This window comes from Cyphomyrmex costatus, unplaced genomic scaffold (genome assembly GCF_001594065.2).
Source record: "Cyphomyrmex costatus isolate MS0001 unplaced genomic scaffold, Ccosl1.0 scaffold275, whole genome shotgun sequence".
NCBI lineage: Eukaryota > Metazoa > Arthropoda > Insecta > Hymenoptera > Formicidae > Cyphomyrmex > Cyphomyrmex costatus.
The window spans coordinates 461,838-481,593 of NW_017276855.1; the positions used below are offsets into that span (position 1 = coordinate 461,838).

The 19,756-nt window shown below is 35.2% G+C and overlaps 1 protein-coding gene across 2 annotated transcripts; it reads right to left on the reverse strand.

The window, feature by feature from the left end:
• Nucleotides 1-3,138: 3,138 nt before the first annotated feature.
• Nucleotides 3,139-18,358, reverse strand: Alk (Anaplastic lymphoma kinase). 2 transcript variants are annotated; one of them, XM_018541072.1, is made up of 25 exons: nt 18,328-18,358; nt 13,563-14,206; nt 13,077-13,269; nt 12,863-12,990; nt 12,401-12,520; nt 12,119-12,274; nt 11,893-12,032; nt 10,858-11,024; nt 10,629-10,723; nt 10,443-10,541; nt 10,046-10,229; nt 9,355-9,502; nt 8,802-8,939; nt 8,425-8,581; nt 8,132-8,317; nt 7,625-7,867; nt 7,446-7,547; nt 7,126-7,327; nt 6,426-6,702; nt 5,969-6,261; nt 5,523-5,748; nt 5,262-5,378; nt 4,891-5,169; nt 4,087-4,545; nt 3,139-3,577 (listed from the first exon to the last, which is right to left on the reverse strand). In XM_018541072.1, the coding sequence occupies exons 2-25, from the start codon at nt 13,927-13,929 to the stop codon at nt 3,530-3,532; spliced, it is 4,524 nt and encodes a 1,507-aa protein (XP_018396574.1). In that variant the 5' UTR covers nt 13,930-14,206; nt 18,328-18,358; the 3' UTR covers nt 3,139-3,529. The 2 variants fall into 2 exon arrangements, 1 of the variants encoding a protein (XP_018396574.1); XR_001940740.1 differs by having other exon boundaries at nt 3,510-3,577; nt 4,012-4,545.
• Between the last annotated feature and the right edge of the window lie 1,398 nt (nt 18,359-19,756).

Sequence of the window (19,756 nt, forward strand, 5' to 3'; positions counted from 1 at the left end):
CGTGTTTGATTCGCGCGAAATGATCACTGTCGTTCAATGAGCCAGGAAACATAACAAACCTTAAAAGTGGTATTGGCAGGATGGTGCACATCGCCGGAACCAGAGAGGCCTCCTCGTAATGAACGTGACAGAAGATTGTAGCGACCTAATGTCGACCACGCGTCTTTGGTTGCTTGTACAGGATATCTGAGCAAAAATTTGTTTTTGTCTTTCTTTAGTGTAAAAGTGCATGAAAAAATATCTTAATTTCAGAAAAATATTTCTTTGCCCGAATTCAAAAAAATTATTTTTTTGGATCAATGAAAGTAATCTTCAAAAATTTTTTAAGGATATTTTTTACTTGAAAAAAATATCTTAATTTTATAAAGAAATTTTCATTAATCCAAAGAGATAATTTTTTTTTTAATTCGAGCAAAGAAATATTTCTCTGAAATTAAGATTTATTTTTCCCAATGCATGTATTTTGTGGATTATCTCCGTATCTATAGATTCGTTATTAGAATACTAACATTTTGTAAATATTACATTTGTCATCCGACAAATTTTTTGAAAATGTTAATTGGCTGCAAAAGATTCTCAGATCTCTTTTTCTTATAACAAGATTTGAAAAATTTGTCGTAAAAATCTGTCTAACAAAAACAAACAAATGTAATATTAGCCTGATATATTATACATTATAAGTCAGCTGCTTCTCGCTCTGATGATGAAGTGAACTGCAACATTTACGAAACGTTGGCATTCTAATAATGGATCTGGACATGTAGATAACTCACGAAACGCATAACTTCTGTATAGAAAGTACCCGTGCAAGCCTCAAAAGCATTAAAAAAACCAATACCAATCTGCTTTTCAATAAATTGATATGAGACAAGTGTCAGAACATATAAATTGTTGTTAATTAATTGAAATATAACTGCCAAATAAAGATTTAAAAGACCAAGTGTTGATTATTTTTCTTAAATTACTAAATTACTGCTCTGCAAATGTTTGCTTTATAAGTTCCATTAAATTTGTTATTTTCATTTTTGTGTTCTTAATTGACTCATCAATTTTGTAAATTTAACTAATGTCCAAGGAAGTAGGGAGGGTATAATATTTACAATTTAAAAAAAAATAAAAAATTTACAATTAAATAAAATATTAAATAATCTTTCTCAAGCATAGTGATAGAATCAATGTTAGAGAATCAATGTTTCACGTTGACGTTTCGCATGTTCTCGTCTCATCCTGTATCGCAAGCAAGCTTAAAACTTATCACAGGAGTTAGAGCGTGAGACGGCTTACCCTTTCGCAAATTTATACGTTTTTGGCGGACGACCTTCTTCGACGATAGTTTTCACGTAATAATACGAATAATTCAACATCGTCCCGGATTACGGAGTGACGAGGGACACAAAGCGAGGACAAACACGATATGATCGGGATGCATACGACGCCGGAGTTCCATGCGCGAATTGTCATCCAACGCGAATCGCGACTGTCACCCTCTTTCCTTCGCTACGTGCTCTCATATGCACGCTTAGTCTGACACTGTACTGTCGTTTATGCTGTGCTTATTTACTCCGCATACTCGTGCACGAGCGTATATATAGCCGCTGCGCCGCCGACATTACTGAGAAAACTGTGAAGCTTTCCAAGATGTGACAAAATGTTAGTGTCCAGCGCAGAGATCTAGTTGCCAGCGCGATGCACGATGCAAATGTACCTGAGAATACGTTGACACCAGAAAATTAATGATGCTCAAAACGTGAAGGAAAGGAGAGCCAACAATGTAACGCCAACTTGCCCTTCAATTAGACCATAAATGGTACGCCACTTTCGATTGGTTTACATGCTAGGTAAATTAATGGGTCAATTCTAAGCAGAGATTCTAAGAATCGTAAGAACTTATTCTCGTAAAATTTGTAAGAATTTATAACTAGATTCTAATTTTATGCGTATGTATCGTAAAACATACAATTGTTAACAAATATCTACGATTTCTTGTAAATCTTATAGGTAGTACGAAACTGTCTGTAAAGGTATTGTATAAAGGTATCAGCACTTAAAAGCTCTTACAAGTCTTACGAGAATATGTTACTACGAGTCTTACTTATAGTAGAATTTAGACATATAAGGTTCAGTTTCATAACTCATAATTAATTCTTCACCGAAGTTTAACTTATTTCTTATCTTTTCCTAATTTAAAAATTGGAAAGAGATGAGAAATAAGTTGAATCTCGCTTAAGAGTTAACCGTGAGTTGTAAAACTGGACCTAAAAGCTATAAAGAAACGAAGCCAATTATTTTTTTTGAAAGAAACTATTGTATGAGACATTGAAGAATTTCCTTTAAGTGCTTGAAATTTATAAGTATTATTGAGTTTATGATCGAGATTCTAAATAACTTCATAACCATCGGAGGAAAAAGTTTATGAAGTAGTAATATACACTACCTTCCATAAACACGCCTTTATTACGTTTCACGTACAGATACATAGGCTGACTCTCATACGCTACGCGCACGTAAAATACGTCGTCGTTGTAAGAAAAATAAAAAAGGGCTCGTGCTCTTTTTATTTCCTTTCTTCTCCCCCGCCTTTCTATTTCCTAAGACGCATTTATCGCTGTCCACTTTACGGTAGTGATGGTGCATCAATGAGAATCAAGTTCATGGATCGTCGCCTCTTTGGTTAGAGAGAGTCACGAGATAAGACGATCAGCCTACGGAGATTTTTTACATCGATATTACAGTGTAACATTTTACTTGACAGCCATAGTACCCTTTGTATCCGTATTGATTCCCTTAAGCGTTTAGATATATAGGACAATACGGCTGTACTGTCTTCAACCAGGGATTTACTTTATGTCGAAGACAAGACTACTCGCATTTCTTAGACTCGTAAATGTCAAATATATGTACACCACAGAAACATTTTTCCCAATCTGTAATTTCCAAGTACGCATCCACGTTTTTAACGTTGACTTTACGAGCTATATATCACTCTAATTCGAAGGTCCACGTTAACGATCAGTGACTCGCAATAATTTTACAAATTCCTGTCCCATCGCTATCACGCAATTAGGAAGTTTACTTGATGAGATCACCTTGCAAAGTATATATGTAGTTGTATGTGTATGTATATATGTAACATATCGAATACATGTTTACGTATTTTGTATTTTTCGTCTCCTCCGTATGTACATACATAACTCGCTTGTTTTGCATTCATTGTAACAATCTCTCTTCTTCCGACTTACGATAATCGCGTGTCTTTCTTATGGAAACCAGTATTCGGCGCGCATCAAAAAAAGTCGCCTGTGAAGAGAAATTCGCGGTTTTCCCCGATTCCAATTCACAAGAGAGTTTCCTCGGAATAGTAACGACGCGAGTATTCGTTGTCCTGAGTCCACGGAGACGAGGAGAGTTCTACGAGCTGCGTGTTCCTCATAATCGCAGTCGTTGTGGCCGATCGTTGCAGCTGCAATCGGCGAGCAACGTTGCAGCCGAACGCGGCCGGGCAGCCTCGTCAACCCCCCTCGGACAAATCTCAGCAGGAACACTCTTCCTCCCTTGGCAGCTCGTGACCCAGGGAGTCCTTCATTGCAAAAATGAAGATGTAAAATAGAGAGTATTACATCGTAAAAATTGCATTTCAATAGTAATGCAAGAAAAACCATAATCAATTAATGCCTTCCTCTATTTCTGAATTTACTGGGAAGTAGTAGTTCAGAGAATCTTCTAAAATATTTGAAATCTCAAAAAGACGTCTTGTTAATTCGCAATCGAGGAGTTTGCATCTGAAAACGCGCAAAAATATATAAAATACGTACATATATTGATATACCATACTACAATTCTATTCTTCATTTTTTATTTTTCGAAATATTATTTTTTATATTATATCTACTTGTATATATCTTTTGCAGATTTATAAGCCGTCATATTTTTGCCGTCAAATTTCACGGGAAACCCCTTGATCGTAAATGTTCGAGTTTATCGGTGGACAAATTGCGTTTTAGTGTTAAGTACCTTCGATTAAGGACCACGATCATGTACAGATGGAAACTTTGCAGGACGCCGAATGTAGGGGGGAGGTCAAGTTACCTTCCTTAGTTCCATACTGCCCGGCGTACTCGAGCGTTGCGTTCGCGTTGTGATCTTCTCGTAGGGGATGGTGCCTCTGCAGAGCGCGCTCGGGTCCAGACTCAGAGTTGCCTTCAGGGTGTTCTTCTTCACTATACCGTTCACATTACTAACGTTGGCGTTGAGGCCGATGACACGACTTGGCGAACAAGAGCGCGTGTTGGGTGATGAGTTCGTTATTGTATCGGGCGGAGTGTCCGAGGATTGCACTATCAGAGAGTCGGAATTGGTGTCGGTAGTCGTTGTGCTCTCATTACCGTTTCTGCGATCTGTTATTGCGCTATCGATGTTGGCAGTCATATGACATTCATCCTCTGGACGGTTGTTGCCATTGTCTACGTTATCGTGGTTTTCGATGACACTAGTTCGATGTATTGCCCTGCTTTCTTGGTGATCCAATTGGTCGATCCTATATTTGTCCTATAAAAATCGTACAAATAATATATATATATATAGTATATAAAATAATTTAACTGCAATTGTAAAATAAAATGTAACATTAAAATAGTTTTGAATTGTTATAAAATATTTTTTACTATAATTGTGAGATCCTTATTCAAATAGGTTTATTTTTTACACGTCGCTCCATGTTTATTTTAACTTCTAATGTAGCCATATTATATGGCTATATAATTTATTTTAATACAAGAAAGAAGAATTCTGATAGAATATATAATAATTGAAATAAGATAATATAATTAATCCAATAAGAATAACGATTAAATACAATTAATGATAAATTTTCTAAAATTTCCAAATACGTACCTTACAATTTTCGATCACATCGTCATCAAGATCTTCTTCATCGTGATCGTTGTCACTATTGTAAATTTGGTCAAAATCCATACCAGAGTCATTATAGGTGTTGCAATTGATTCCTTGTTGACATCCCGTTGATCTCGTGTAAGACTCGCTGTACAATTTGCAATCCTCAATCGATTTTTCATTTTCAGAATCGTAGGCGATTCCACCCATAGCTTGATTCACACGATATGCAACGGATCGCGGATTGGTGACCCTCGGTTGTATGTAACCACCATCCGACTGTCGATAGACATAAAACAAGTTTAAAGTTCACTTTTTACACGTTGAACAAAATATAATCTTTTCATACTTCATTTTAAAACTGTACTGACATTAGACCGCATATTAATGCATTCTGCTTCTGGATCCGGTCTCATAACCGTTATTTCACGATCGCAGATTGGTAATATGTCGAAATTAGGCATGGGATGATTCGTTACATCAGGATCCTTTGTAAAAAAAAATATTGATTCATAGATTATATATTGCTTTACATAATATTTAGATTAAATAATAAGAATAATTTCATACAAAAGATATATAAAATATAATAGAAGCAGTGTATATAGTTGTAATTCGTATTGCGCTCTTACTTGCAAACAATAACCGATTCTTTCAGCAATAGTAGAGAAACTTGGCCTGTCGTCAGGCTGCGGAAGCCAGCACCGCGTCATGATTCCATATATAGGATCTGGGCATCCCGCGGGTTTCTCAAGACGACCACCGTACTGTACCATCGTCATCACTTCACGATTTGCACACCCGGTGTAGGGCATATATCCAAATGACATAATTTCCCACAGGAGCACGCCAAAGGCCCTAAAAATCATATTATATTATAAGAACGTTATAGACTTTACTTCTTTTTTATATTATAATTTACATTAATATGTGACAGGTTTTTCCATCGATAGAATTTGAATTATCAATGAAACTAAATTACATAGAAATAAAAAAACGTGCGTATTTTTGAAAAAGAAGATTGTATGGGATGGCACGTTTTTTTTAGTAAATATGAAATACTAATTGTAAGTCTCACCAGACATCGGTTTTTGTAGTGAATATGCCGTCCAAGAAACTTTCGGGTGGCATCCACTTTATAGGTAGCATCGCCTTGCCACCTTTTTTATAATAATCACTTCGATAAATGTCCCTGGCCATGCCAAAGTCTGCAATTTTAACGGTACGTCCCGGTGCTTTAGTTGTCAACAAACAATTCCTAGCGGCAATATCTCGGTGTATAAAACGCGATTCCTCCATATATTTACAGCCGTTCGCGACATCATAACCGCACATAACAAGATCTAGCATTGTCAGTGATGTAGGTCGGTCCTGTAAAATCAAAGAAAAAATGCAGACATTAAAAATATTTGAAAAAACTACTATCCACATTTACTTTAAAGTAGATGAAAATTAAGAATATAGTGCAATATACATATTTTAATCTCGCTTTTCTCTTGAATTATAATGTTATAACGTTTTCTATTAATACTCACTGATCGAGGCCGTTCTTCACGTAGAAAATTCTTAAGATCACCTCCAGCTAATAATTCGAGAACGATGTATCTCGGATGTTTATCGAAAGAGACGCCGATAAAGTGCACTATATTCGGGTGATTAAATTTGCTCATTATTAATGCCTCCATCATGAAATCAGCTTCGGCTTGCGTCGTGGATAAAGATGGTAGCGTTTTGACGGCGACAGGGTGTTCGTCACCTCTGTATTTGTAAACGCCCTGGTAAACTTCGCCAAAGGCGCCTTGGCCGACAGGTCTACATTAAAAATATAATCGATCATTCTCTTATTTTATTTCACGCAATTAAAAAAAAATTAAGCTTTTGTTTTATTTTTTTACGTTCGAATTCTTAGAAAATCTATAGATTTTTATACATATATATATATATACATAATTTTTATACATATATGTATATATAAACGTTAGGAAAATATTTTATTGATATTCTAATTATAAACATTGAGAAGATAAAAAAATTCAATCTGTATAATTATTTAAGGCTGAGTGCTTTTCTTTCAGGAGATATAGTCGATAAAAATTGTTCTTTCTTCTTGACATTCAATGACAATAATAAAAATCGACTACGTCTCCTAAAAGAGAAGCAGTTTTAGTAAATTTAACTAATTAATATGCTAATTAATCTTGGTATTATACTAATAATAACTGTATTCGTACTAACTTTACTAAATCAATACAATCGCGAGGTATTTGCGATAAATCCTTCAAGCTATAGAGATTGCCAGCAAACTCGTAGTTGGGGTTGTATTCGGTCATTATTGTGTCCGACTGATGTCCTGGACGCAATGCAGCTAATTCAGTACCATTGCCAAACATCACTTGGCGGCGATGGGTAAGCGCTTTTTGTTTTCGATATCGTTTATCTGTTGGATAATATATGCATATAAAATATGCAAGAGAAACAAATATGGAACATCGAAATCAACGTTTTATATCATTTAATCTGATGTGTTATAGAACTCAAAGTTTTTGTATACTTACAAATTATTAAACAAACTCCAGTAACAGTGAGGAAGCAAATGATTACAATCATAAGTTGGATTATGTACCACGTTTGATGACTATCCTTGGAATCGTCAGCCACTAAAATTCAACGTAATTTTATTTCATATTTGCGTGTAATAACGAGAGCAATGATACGTCATCGTGAACGTGCTTACTAATGCAGGATTTGGAGTCGTTACTCAGCAACCAACCCTGAGGACACAGACACTTGGTCTCGCTTAAATACTCATCTAGCGCAACACATCGATAATCGCAACCGCAACCGCTGATCGCGGGTATAACGAAGACTTCGCCTTGGCCAGAATGAGCTGCAGCTTTGAAATAAATATTGGTGAGCTTCGGACTGGCGTATGAATAACCACCCTCACCACTTCCATCATTCTTTCCAGGATTTCCACCTAAAAAAGGCATAGTTATTTGGTTATTTCTATAGTTACTTTTGCATCAGCACTAGCTGATAGAGATCATTATTTATATGTATAAATCAAGATTGATTTTAATCAGTATTTTTTGTTTTCTTGTCTTAATTTTGGTATTTTTCTCAATTGTAGTTTCGTAATATGTTTATAATAATATGCAAATATTATAGATTTAAATATATTAGAGAGGCTTTTATGATGACATCGGAATCACTTTGTAAAATATTGCATATTTCTTCTTACCAATGTAACCTCCACCACCACCACCTGATTGACAACCGCCCCCACCTCCGCCAAAGCCTCCATCACCATAACTTATATCTTTGGATTCACAACCGATACCTCCTTTACCTCCATAAATTAATGGCGTTCCCCAAGCCTTCCGTTGAAAATTAGGCCATGTACCATTCCAACTAGCACCGGCTCCACCTTGAAAGCCGAAATTGAATTTGCATTTTTATTTCAAATTGTATTCTTCTTATAAAAATGTAACTCAGATATTTTTATTATACATTTTAAGGAAAAAACCTAGTTACCCCTGCGATCTGTAAAATTGGACGGAAAAGATGAAAATCTACCCACGGGAAAGGAACCGCGTCCATGCTGTAATCCATTGTCCATAGAAGGATTTAATCCTAAACCACCACCACCACCCGCAATTAAGATGGGCTCCAAATCGCCGTTTGCTTTCAACTGTAATCGGAATTACATCGTACTTGTATATGTATAATAACGAGAAGGAAATTAGTGGAAAACTAAAGTGAGACTTTCTTTGTGCAAATAGTATTATGATTCTAATATAAAAGATCTGTATAAATCACAATCAGATATAATAAAAAGAAATGCATTTTATATTTTTTGTTATTTTACTAAATTGCTGTAATCATTATTTTACTGAGAATATAATATTTACTGTGAAAATGGCAGTAGCACCACCGCCGCCGCCACCAGGATTCTTAAATTGGAGCTTTTTCACTTCTCGCACTTTCGTTGCTGTCTGCTGTGGTACTACGATTTCCGATTCACAGGTAGTTGTTTTTAAACCAAGGCTCTGATTTTGATAAGATTAATAGTATTAATTTATTGTAAGCAATAATATGAACAAATAGAAATCATCTCATAATTTATAATGCAACTCAAAGAAAGTTTTACCTTTGCAAAACTAGAAATGCGGAGCATGTAGAGTGACATTTTTTTCGAGATTATACAAGGTTTAAAAAAAATCGATTTTAAAATATTCTGCAAAAGGGGGAAAAATTAATGTTAAAACAATTTCATCAGACAATGGAATGTATGGAAAAACATTAATGAAAGTTGTAAGGTAAAGAAGCTTAAAAATATAAAAATAAGTTCATTAATATTCCAGTTCTTACATTTAATTTTGTTCATGATAAATTTGCATAGAAGAAATATTTACTTTATATCTCTATTTTTCATGTAAATCTTCTTCAAGCAGCAATACTCACTTTGGCACAGGCATCCACTCCCTCTTGACCAACCATGAAGTACAACTGGTCACCCTTCTGGAGTTCTATGACACCGCGAACAATTGCACCCAACGTGATGCCAGTATCGCCTGAACCCTTTCCTCCTCGTGCTCCGATAGCGATTAAACTGTTTGTTGAAAACAATATTATAATTAGACAGGTGTGTTAAAATGGATTCACCATTCGGTTTGTCATTTCCATACATCTCAATATAATTTTATAAGTATTTTTCTAATTAGCTGAGTACAACCATAAATTGATCCGCTATCGAGATTTAAATCTTATCTCTATTTTTGATTTATTATAAATGTACGCTTCTTCGTGAAATCATCATATTCTAACAAATCATTATTTTAAAACAAATCTTTTTGATTAAATTTCTTGTAAAGAGAAAGATATTTTTAATATGCGTGGAAAAAATTAATTTTTTTCTTTACAAATTCTACAATTTCTGTAAAGAGTTAATAACAAACGTTGTTTATGACACAGAATAAGTAAAATTTTCAGTCACCTGCGAATTATCGATTAAATATTAATTTGATAATCTCTCTGCTAAAATTGAATTACCTCCTCACATGATTAAATTAGTATTAATTATCATTAAGCTAATGAACTGTCTTGAAAGTCCGCTATATTATGTAAATCTATATTTCTGACTGGATCTACTAACGTGTAGTATTCACCGCGTGGTGCAGTCCACCGTTGGACTCCATGCAAATTAAAGGCCGATTTTTCCTCCTCCTGTGTCGTTGGCGGTATGAACAATTCTACATTTGTATTATTATATTTTTCAGTACATTTTTTGTCTGTAGGACCAGTGTTGCCAGAAGCCCCGCAAGTTGTAATTCGGATAACTAAAAATAATGTAAGATATAATTTGATAATATTTCTGATAAGCTTTGAAAGATATTTATATTTTTCTGTTAAAAAAACAATACAAGATGCATAAAAATGTGTTTATTTACATCTGTAATAATAAAATAAAATAAACACATTACAAAATATTCATAAATAATATTTAAAAAGTACAATTAAATTTGATCACACAAATGCATAACTGCATGTACCTGTCTCATTTACAAAATCTGGATGCTGCAGTGGCAACTTTTCGAACTCGATAACGGGTTTGTAATAATTAAAATCACCTACAACTTCCTGCGGAACTCCTGTAGAAAGAAACATTCATATACGAATAGTAAGTAGCCAAAAATAGTTAATACATAATAAAGAAGTGTTTAAAATTATGTTAATACCAATGCCAAAACATTCTGGACTCAGAGAAATATCGTCAATTGCTATATCACTTTTTGCAGAATACCCTTTGGATGCTTCAAACTGCAAGTGGTACCTGTAGATGTGTGTATCATATCAATAAAATTTAATTTTTTATTTCGAAACAAAAATTAGTTAAATTCTATTATACGTTAAATGCGTGTATACGCTTAATGTTTGCTTAATGTGCTACATAAGTTTCATATTTACCTATATTTTATATCAGGTAGAGCAATAGCTTCCTTATGCCAATTATCGGTATCGGTTCCATAGGACCACCACAAGTTTTCGGTATGATTACCGTATGGTTTTACTAGGACCAAAAAGAGCCCAAGAGATGCGGCATGTGGACCATATTTATGATAGAAAAATCGTATCTAAAAATAATGTTCGTTTATAATATATTTGTTAAAACAATATTACAATATTAATATTAATGCTTTAACCTCAGATAGAAAATTTTTTAAGTAATAAAATCTCCTCTCTTTCATATTAGATAAAGTAGGTTGCTTTGATTTTGTTTATTGTAATTCATGACTTGACTTATTTGGTCTTTTGATTTAATGCCGTTTTTTTATGAATACATATACTATTAATGGCATCGATTCAATACCTCTATTTTTAGAAATTTAATATATGTATATCTATTATATATATATTAACATATGTTATATCTAAATAATACATTATTAGTGTATATACCTAATCTATACTTATACACATATATCTAATTCTAATATATGTAGATATATCTATTAATATACTACCTATTAATATATGCTGAATTAAATACAGGATGTGAAAATCATGATACAACCAGAAAGGGGTGATTCTCTATGAAAAAATAAATCGAAAACAAAGAATAAATTTTTTTGTATAAAGTTTTGTTTTCGGACATTTTCAACAACTTATTAAATAATAAAATTCATTTGTGCGTGAGAGAGAATATCCTACTTTACTGCGTATTTTTGATTACCCAATACAATAAACACAAACATAAAATAGTAGTCCACAACGAGATCTGTTAAATCGAGAGTACCCAACAAATATTTAAAGTCAATTTTTCCAATACCAAAGCCTTATATGAAAAAATTTTATTTTATGTTTTCGACTTACTTTTAGACGTGGATTACCTTCTTCTCGATTGTATTACGATTTTCGAAACACTGCATACATTATATACATATAAAATGTTTTCATATATATAGAATTTAGGATAGATTATATCATTGGATAAATAATTACTTGACATGATCGATAATAAGGGCTTTTAGGGTTGCTGCTGTAAGGAGGAGTCGGATTGTACAGAGAACTTGTGATGGTGCCTCGACTGCCATATAGGATTTGCGTATATTTAGAAGCCATGTTCACAAACGCGTACGTTCCTGTCAAATAAGTGACGATTTATTTTTACTGTGAATATATGTTCCGCTTCTCGCCGCTTGATCTAATCTCAAGTATATGTATATACCGGTTTCATTGTGATAAGTATGATCATAACTGGGTCCAGTTCTTTCGGTCGGCGTGGGACCTCTATGAAGAGTCCAATTTAGAGGTCTTCCAGGAACGTTTGTCCATCCGCACCAACCATCTTCGAAATTACACCTCGCGTTCATTGGAATCTCATCTGTGAAATATTTTAAATATCTAATTGTATGAACCTATACATCTCAAAGACGAAGCATAATGAATTTTTGTCGTGAGTTTTGATATTCAAGAAAATATGTATAAAGTGAATTTAGGACGTACGCACCGCACTCGAGTTCATCCTCGCCATCGGCGCAATCTTCCGTGAAATCGCAGATGCGGGTCTTATTCAAGCAAGAACCGTTGCTACACCGAAACATATCTTTAGTACAATATCCAGTGGATTCTAAAATATAGACATGCGAAAGAGTTATCACTTTAATTATAAAAATAATTTTATATGCTGCATTAATTTCTTTTAATACTATGATTGTCCTCATAATTACATAACACATCTCTTTTTCAAAATCAATTATTGATTATTTATGCTTAAAAAGTCTTCTAATACAAATATTTTATTTTTCACTTAAATAACTTAATTCCTGTATGAAGAACGCGGTATGTAAATTAAACAGAGAGTAAGGTCATCGTATTTACAAATGTCACTAAAGTATTGGCATCATTGATACAACACGACAATCATAATATTCCATTAACTTAATTATTTGAAAATATTTTTTTAAATTACCTGGAAAGCAATTAACGAAACGAAGGTTGTCCAGACCGAGGCTCGAATTAATATAGGGTATATAGAACTCTAAAATTAATTTATAGGATTGACCGATCGCGCGTAATGAAAAACTCATTGTCTTCCACCTAAAACAACGTTCAAGCATAATTTTTAGACTTGTTTTCCAAAAATTTATATTATAGTATCGTAAAAAGTGTTCATATGTATGTACATGGAGGTATTATTTCCGCTTTTTGTCACTGCGATGGAGCTCATGTTGTTAGTTTGTATAACGAGGTTTATGAATCCGTTTTCCATTTCCACCATATAAAGTGAAAATTCGAGGCGGCAACGCGGACCCGTACGAGGAATCCATTTGGACCATATTTGAACGTCTCCTATCTGGTTGAACCACAGAAAGTGGCCTTAAAAGGAGAGAACGAAACGTTATTTAATTTTCTTACAGTTTTCCTATACCATCGTAATTACATTTCAATTTTAAAACGATTATAGAATGGATTTTCGTTAATTTTAGTTCGATTCTAATTTTACAGACCAAATTCTCGATGTCATGAATTTCTGTTCTTAGGATTAAATTAACGCATTTAACTTTAATATATTTACTTTAATTTCTTATACTTCGATTTTCTTCTCTTTATGGTAATTTTTCTTTTGAAAAATAACGTATGACGGAGAGAATTACTCAAAGTTTTCGTACCGTTTGAAGAATTATCGGCGTCGGTGATCGGGTAGGTACTTGACTGAGTGGCTTGCGCTTTGACTTTCTTAAAACCATGGGTATCATTCCAGGACCAGTCGCAATCCGTGTCGAGATCGCAATAGCCTATTTGCGGATAGTGAGGTGAGTGTTTTGACGGTAGGACCGTCTGAATATCTTTAATAGTTCCATACAACATGCTGGTCTTGGAACCGCATATCGCCGTGACGCAGTAACAAATCAGGATGATCCGAAGTAACAAACTGCCGTTGTTACGTGCAGACATATGCCGACGATTACACGTGCGATTCGCCTGACTGTAACCCGCGATGGTGGTCGCCAGCCTCGGCCGCGTGTCGTTGATCATTACTTCGCAATTTCGTCCACACAGTGGCTATTTAATAATTCCCGACAAGGTCACGCGCGACATCGCGCATTCTGCTCTTCGAAGATAGCAGACATGATTCTGCGAGCTGCTTCTTGATGCGAGAATTAGAATTTAGAAAGAATTCCGAAGGAACGTCGAAAACGTACGTTTCAAGAGTGCTAACGCGACACGGTGAGAAATTTACAACGATGAGCGCAGCGAGATGAATTTTGATATCACGGACCTTCTTGGCTACGGTCCTCCATTATTTCCCAAACTGAAATCACGCATACAAGTTTATATATTTTATAAATAACAATAATTATATATATTTAAAAAAATTTTGATTTATACATGAATATACACGAGCGTATCTATGCATACTGCAATTTTATTTTATTATATACCTACATAATACACTCATCTTGTATATTTTATACAATATGATCACATTTTGTTTAAAATAGAATAAAATAAAGAAATGACCCGTGCATTTGTTTTTTCAGAAATCTAACGGATCAGGACGTATCAATAAGAGTAAATTTTCGTGCGATACAGGATTTTAAGTATGACATTTATTACAATAAATTGCTAATAGAGTTTATTTCATTTATTTTTTATTAGTATAATCGCACACTTCCTTAACATCATAATATACTTAATTAAAAAGCAAAAATGTCTCGGTTATTAGGTATTATTTCAAATTAAATTTGAATATATTAGTCTTTATAATATGCATCTTATTTCCAATTTCGTAATTAATAGAAAATTTACATAAATTTTGATTAGATTTTACAATTATGCCGTATATAGGGAATATATTTTTTGTAATAATATATTATACAAGCGCAGTATTGTAAATTTACACATTGAAATTCATTATCTAAAATTCAAAAATATTACGTACATGCCGTTATTCGCATAACAAAATAATAAATGATACAGCAGAGATTATAGAAGTCCGAGAGAAAACGAATTAATGAAACGAAGTCGTGAACGCCGGAAATGGAATAATTCATTTCTCGATATTCCTTGATTTCCGGTTTGTGTGCGAGGACGAAGTTATGCCTGTCCACTGCCATCATCGGTATTTCAGAGGCGATGGCTATAACGTTTTATTAAAAGCGAGCGACACCAAAATACATTTCCATTTATTCTGCATCCATTACAATATCTTTTAGCTTTCCCGATTTCAGAGAATATCCTTCAAAGATGAAAAATAAATATTGCTGATGCATATATAAATACATTTTAGCTATAAAAAATCACAAAACAGAGAGAGAAACGGTGAGAGAAAGAGGGAAGGAGAAAGAGAGAGAGAGAGAGAGAGAGGGAGAGAGAGATGAGAAACATATAAACATGTTTATCTTTACTAATCACATATTTTCAATTTCTGATCCGTGAATTTTCTAAGAAATAGGAAAATCAAAGGATGAAAAGCTGCAAATTTATATTTAACTCCAGCTTCAACTTCAATTACAAGTTTAACTTCTGCTTTTGTTTCAACTTGTTTCAGCTTTAACGCTTCAGTTTCAATTCCACACAAGCTTAAAAACTATCTTTATATTTTTAGAAACACTGTTTATATATTTTATATAAAATATATATAAAAGTCAGAGCCCGATTGTGTCGAAACTACGCCTCGAAAATTGCGTAAGGAGTAACAATTCATTTTATCAGATCAATTTCGCCTACACGTACTCTCCTCTCTCTCTCTCTCTCTCTCTCTCTCTCCAGCGAACAATTACTGTTGTTAGAGCATAGTACTGTCGTAGAATGCGCAGTGGTTTAACGCGCTTTAACCCGCCTTTATTTTACTGATTCTTACAACGACGAGTCGCTTGAAACAAACGAAACTTTTTCGAGAATGCACATCCGTGCTATTCAGTCGAATCCTCCATCGAGAGAGATTTTTATTCACTTTTCAAGTGAAATTAGTGGAGCGGCTATTGTCAGTTTTGGTATATCGATTGAATCGTATATCGAACGCCCGCGCTTGCCAGCCAGTCGCAGAATTCTCGCGACGCGGGATGTAATCACATTCGAATGCCACCATTAATCCCAAAGAGCTTCGATCAAAATACTTGATGTCATGATTCATCAAACCGCTTAAGGAGAAAAAAGAAATTCCGTTCTAATGTGGAAAACGGGGACACCAGGAAATACGCGACTGCGAAAGTAAAGATTCATAAAAATGGAAATTATATATGAGGTAGATTACAGGAAGAACTAAAGAATTCTGGTGTCTTTCTATATTGTACTTGAATTAATGATACATATAATTTATGCATGGGGGAACGAATAACAGCTTGAAATATTTAATCAAATCGATTATACTGTATTACATTATTCATACCATATTACTATTTTACCATATTAATATTTTTTTAATTAAATAAAACAAATCCTGTATTTGGCTAAAGCGGATTTTAGTGCTTTTAAATATTTCCGTGTGAATTTATATACATATCTGATTTTGCGTACCGTGTTTCGAAACTTTTTTTCGGTCTTGAAACGTAATCATAAGCAGAACCAGAGTAATAATATATATATTACTTATATAAATATTTTATAATATTTTCTTTAAAAAACTTTTTACCTGATGAAAAAACCGTGTGCAGTGATAAATGATATCGATGATTTTACTCAGGACGTCTTAATTCAAAACTCTCTGTTTTCCTCTCTTAATTAATTCAACTTTCAACACAGACTGTCTATCTGCAGAGGCACCAAGACACAACGCGATCTAAAATACACTGCGCGCAGGATATAGTAACAACGATCTGTCTGATCTCGTGTCTCGTTAACAGCAATCGAGGAAAGCGTTTTGCTCTCTGTCTTTCCTTCAGCCACATCTCGCCCCTCTCTCTTTCCCTCTCTTCCGGAGGATTCGAGTGATAACTTGGCTTATGGTTATTTCCGCGGATTATATCGCACCCTCGTTTCAATAATAACATAGCCCGTGCCTCCAAGTGTCAACTTCCAGGAGTCAAGAGCTATCAAAATCGATCCTTTGATCAATATTCACAAAATTCCCGTATTTATATGCAAACGCCTCTTGTACATAATGATCGACGCTAAAGAATTAATTCATGATATATGCTGTTTGTAATAGCAACAACCTTTCGAATAACGAACATTGTCACAAAGTCAGAGCAGACAATGTCGCAACGTAATTAAGACAAGTTACGTCAATGCCGCTGTGTAGTGTTATGTCCTCTCGATCGTAATGATTTCTTGCACGTGTCGTTTGTGATCGTGTAGAAAACACGTGTTTCCCTTTGTTCCTTTTTTATACAGGTCAGAGTATAAAAGAGCAACGTGTGGGAAAAAATAAAATAAAGGATTCTATTAACAATTAATAAAAGAATAATTTTATGTCATTCTCCAGTTAAACGATTATAACGTCGAAGTCAATAAGCGATTATTACAACTGAGAATAATTTGTTTACTATTGTAGGATATCAAATGTGATAGTATTGTAACGTAATGAGATATATGTTAGGTATTGTTTTATTATATATATGTATATATATATATATATTTAAAAAATATATATTTTTAACATCAAAATAATATTAAAAGATGTTTAAAATGTATACAATATTTTTCTAAAATATGTATTATATGTATATTTACACACATAAAGCTATTATATATCCTTTTTTCTTTTTATTTTATTATACTTATCATTAGCTAAGTTGTATGAAATATATCCTCTGAAATTGCCTCTATTGCTTGAATTGATATAAATATATATTATAGCTAAAGATGTAAAAAAAGATATAAAAAAAGATCAAATTTACTTTTTTTTCTTTCTTAATATGGTTGTCTATTGCGGTTTTATTTTTAGCGATCAATATCACGCGCAAGACGTTTTGAACAATAATAATATCAATTTATATCGTATTTATTTAACAACATGGAGTCACGCTCGATAGTGATCAAATTCTGCGCGTGCCTTTTATATTCCTCCATTTGTATGCTTCACATTTATATATTTTATTATTTTTGGAGACACTGAAAAACTCCATTAATAATAAAAAAAATTAGTTAGTACCATATAAAGATTATTTATTAAAATTGATCACTGATGATGGTCATATTAAAGGCCGAATCGTTTACGAATAATAATAAAAAATAAAAAATTCGTTTTAAGATTCTACGAAATACATTATATTTTCGCTACATCTATCCAGCGTCGTGGTATATGTTCATTTTCAATTCCTTTGTTTATTAAAATTGATTTTGATATGTGAATTTAACGAAATTAATTTATTTTATGCGGTGGTGATGCATATATACATATATATATAGTATATATAGATATACGGTCTGGAAATTTCAACAATAGTATGCTATAAAGTGATTAATATGTTGTATCAAGTGCCATATTACCAGGTATGATGGAACAGTCCTCCTCGCTTCCATTTCACATTGCCATCCGAATTTCGTATCAATCTTCAAGATGTATCGGTGTGTGTATAACAATTCTTGCTAATTATCTGCAGGAGCACACACAATTGAGAAGGTCTATCCGTGCACTCACTTGATGGTATATCAAACGGATTTATTGCGTCTGAGAATTTCGGGCACACCGTGTGTCCGTACGTCGTCGACGATCGGTCCGAAAGGTATCCGAGGGGGAACCCGGATATCTCGGGAATTACACTTCGTGTTCGATCGCACATGGAATTACGAGACCACCCAGAGTCAATTTCCGTTGCGACAGCAGACGGGAAAAGCCGTGTGTCCCTTCCACCCTGGCACTCGGGTGGAAACGTCCGACGAGTGTATTTCGAATTTTGGAGACGTTTTACGAAGCACGAAGATCGCGCGCCTCTCCATCCCGCCTATATGCGTGGATACGCACGCGTGCGCGCGTACATCGCGTGAGAGCGATGGACGTAAGTCGCTGCGATGACCATCAGCGAGAGATCACGCACGCAGCATCGCGCTCTCTCTCTCTCTCTCTCTCTCTCTCTCTCTGCGGACCGCGCTCCGCAGCCGGAGGACTCGTGCCGCCGCTCTTTCCGCTCCGCTTTTCGGTGCTTATCGATCGACTGTCTCCTCTCTGTACGCCTCTCGCGGCCCTTTCGCACACACCCCTCGCGAGGAACGTCGTCTCGTTGTTCCGCGGTGCGACTATACGACGCCGCCGGGCCCACTTTTGTAGCCGAGCGCGCGACGGTGTCACTTATTATACGCAACGTTAATCCCGATCTTTAAACGCTTCGCGCACGAGGACTCGTCGTACCAGACCTCTGCAGCGTCCTCTCCGCGGGGGGGCTGTTTCCAGAATCTGGACCTCGCGGATGCGGCGAAACGAAGCGCCGCGCACTCTCTTTCTCCCTCATCCTTTCTCTCTCTCCGCGCGCGCATGGACCACACGGCTATGATTACGGCCCCGCGTTCTCGCGTTCTCGATCCAGCAGGGTGAAATGGAGAGAGCAGAAGCGAGAGAAAGAGACGAAGGGATGAGGGATGGCGAATGATCGTCTCGCGATCGAAGACGTTAGCAGCGTCGCGAGGCCTACCTCTTTTCGGTGCCTCCCCAGCATCCAGGCACTTCGTCTCTCTCTCTCTCCCTCCCCCTCCCCCCCCCCCCCCAAGCGCTGTGACGTGCCGCACGCGTGGTCACTCGTGAGCTCGTGAGCGCCGGGCGCGTCGATCGATCGGACACGTTTTCATCCCGCCTTGCAGCATCCCAAGAGCGCGCGTTTCTTGCTCGCCTCGCGATAACGATTGCTACGCTATCGTTACTCCCCGAGCTAATCACATTTAGGGTGGCGATGGGAAAGAAGCATTTTACCATTTTTTTTTTTTT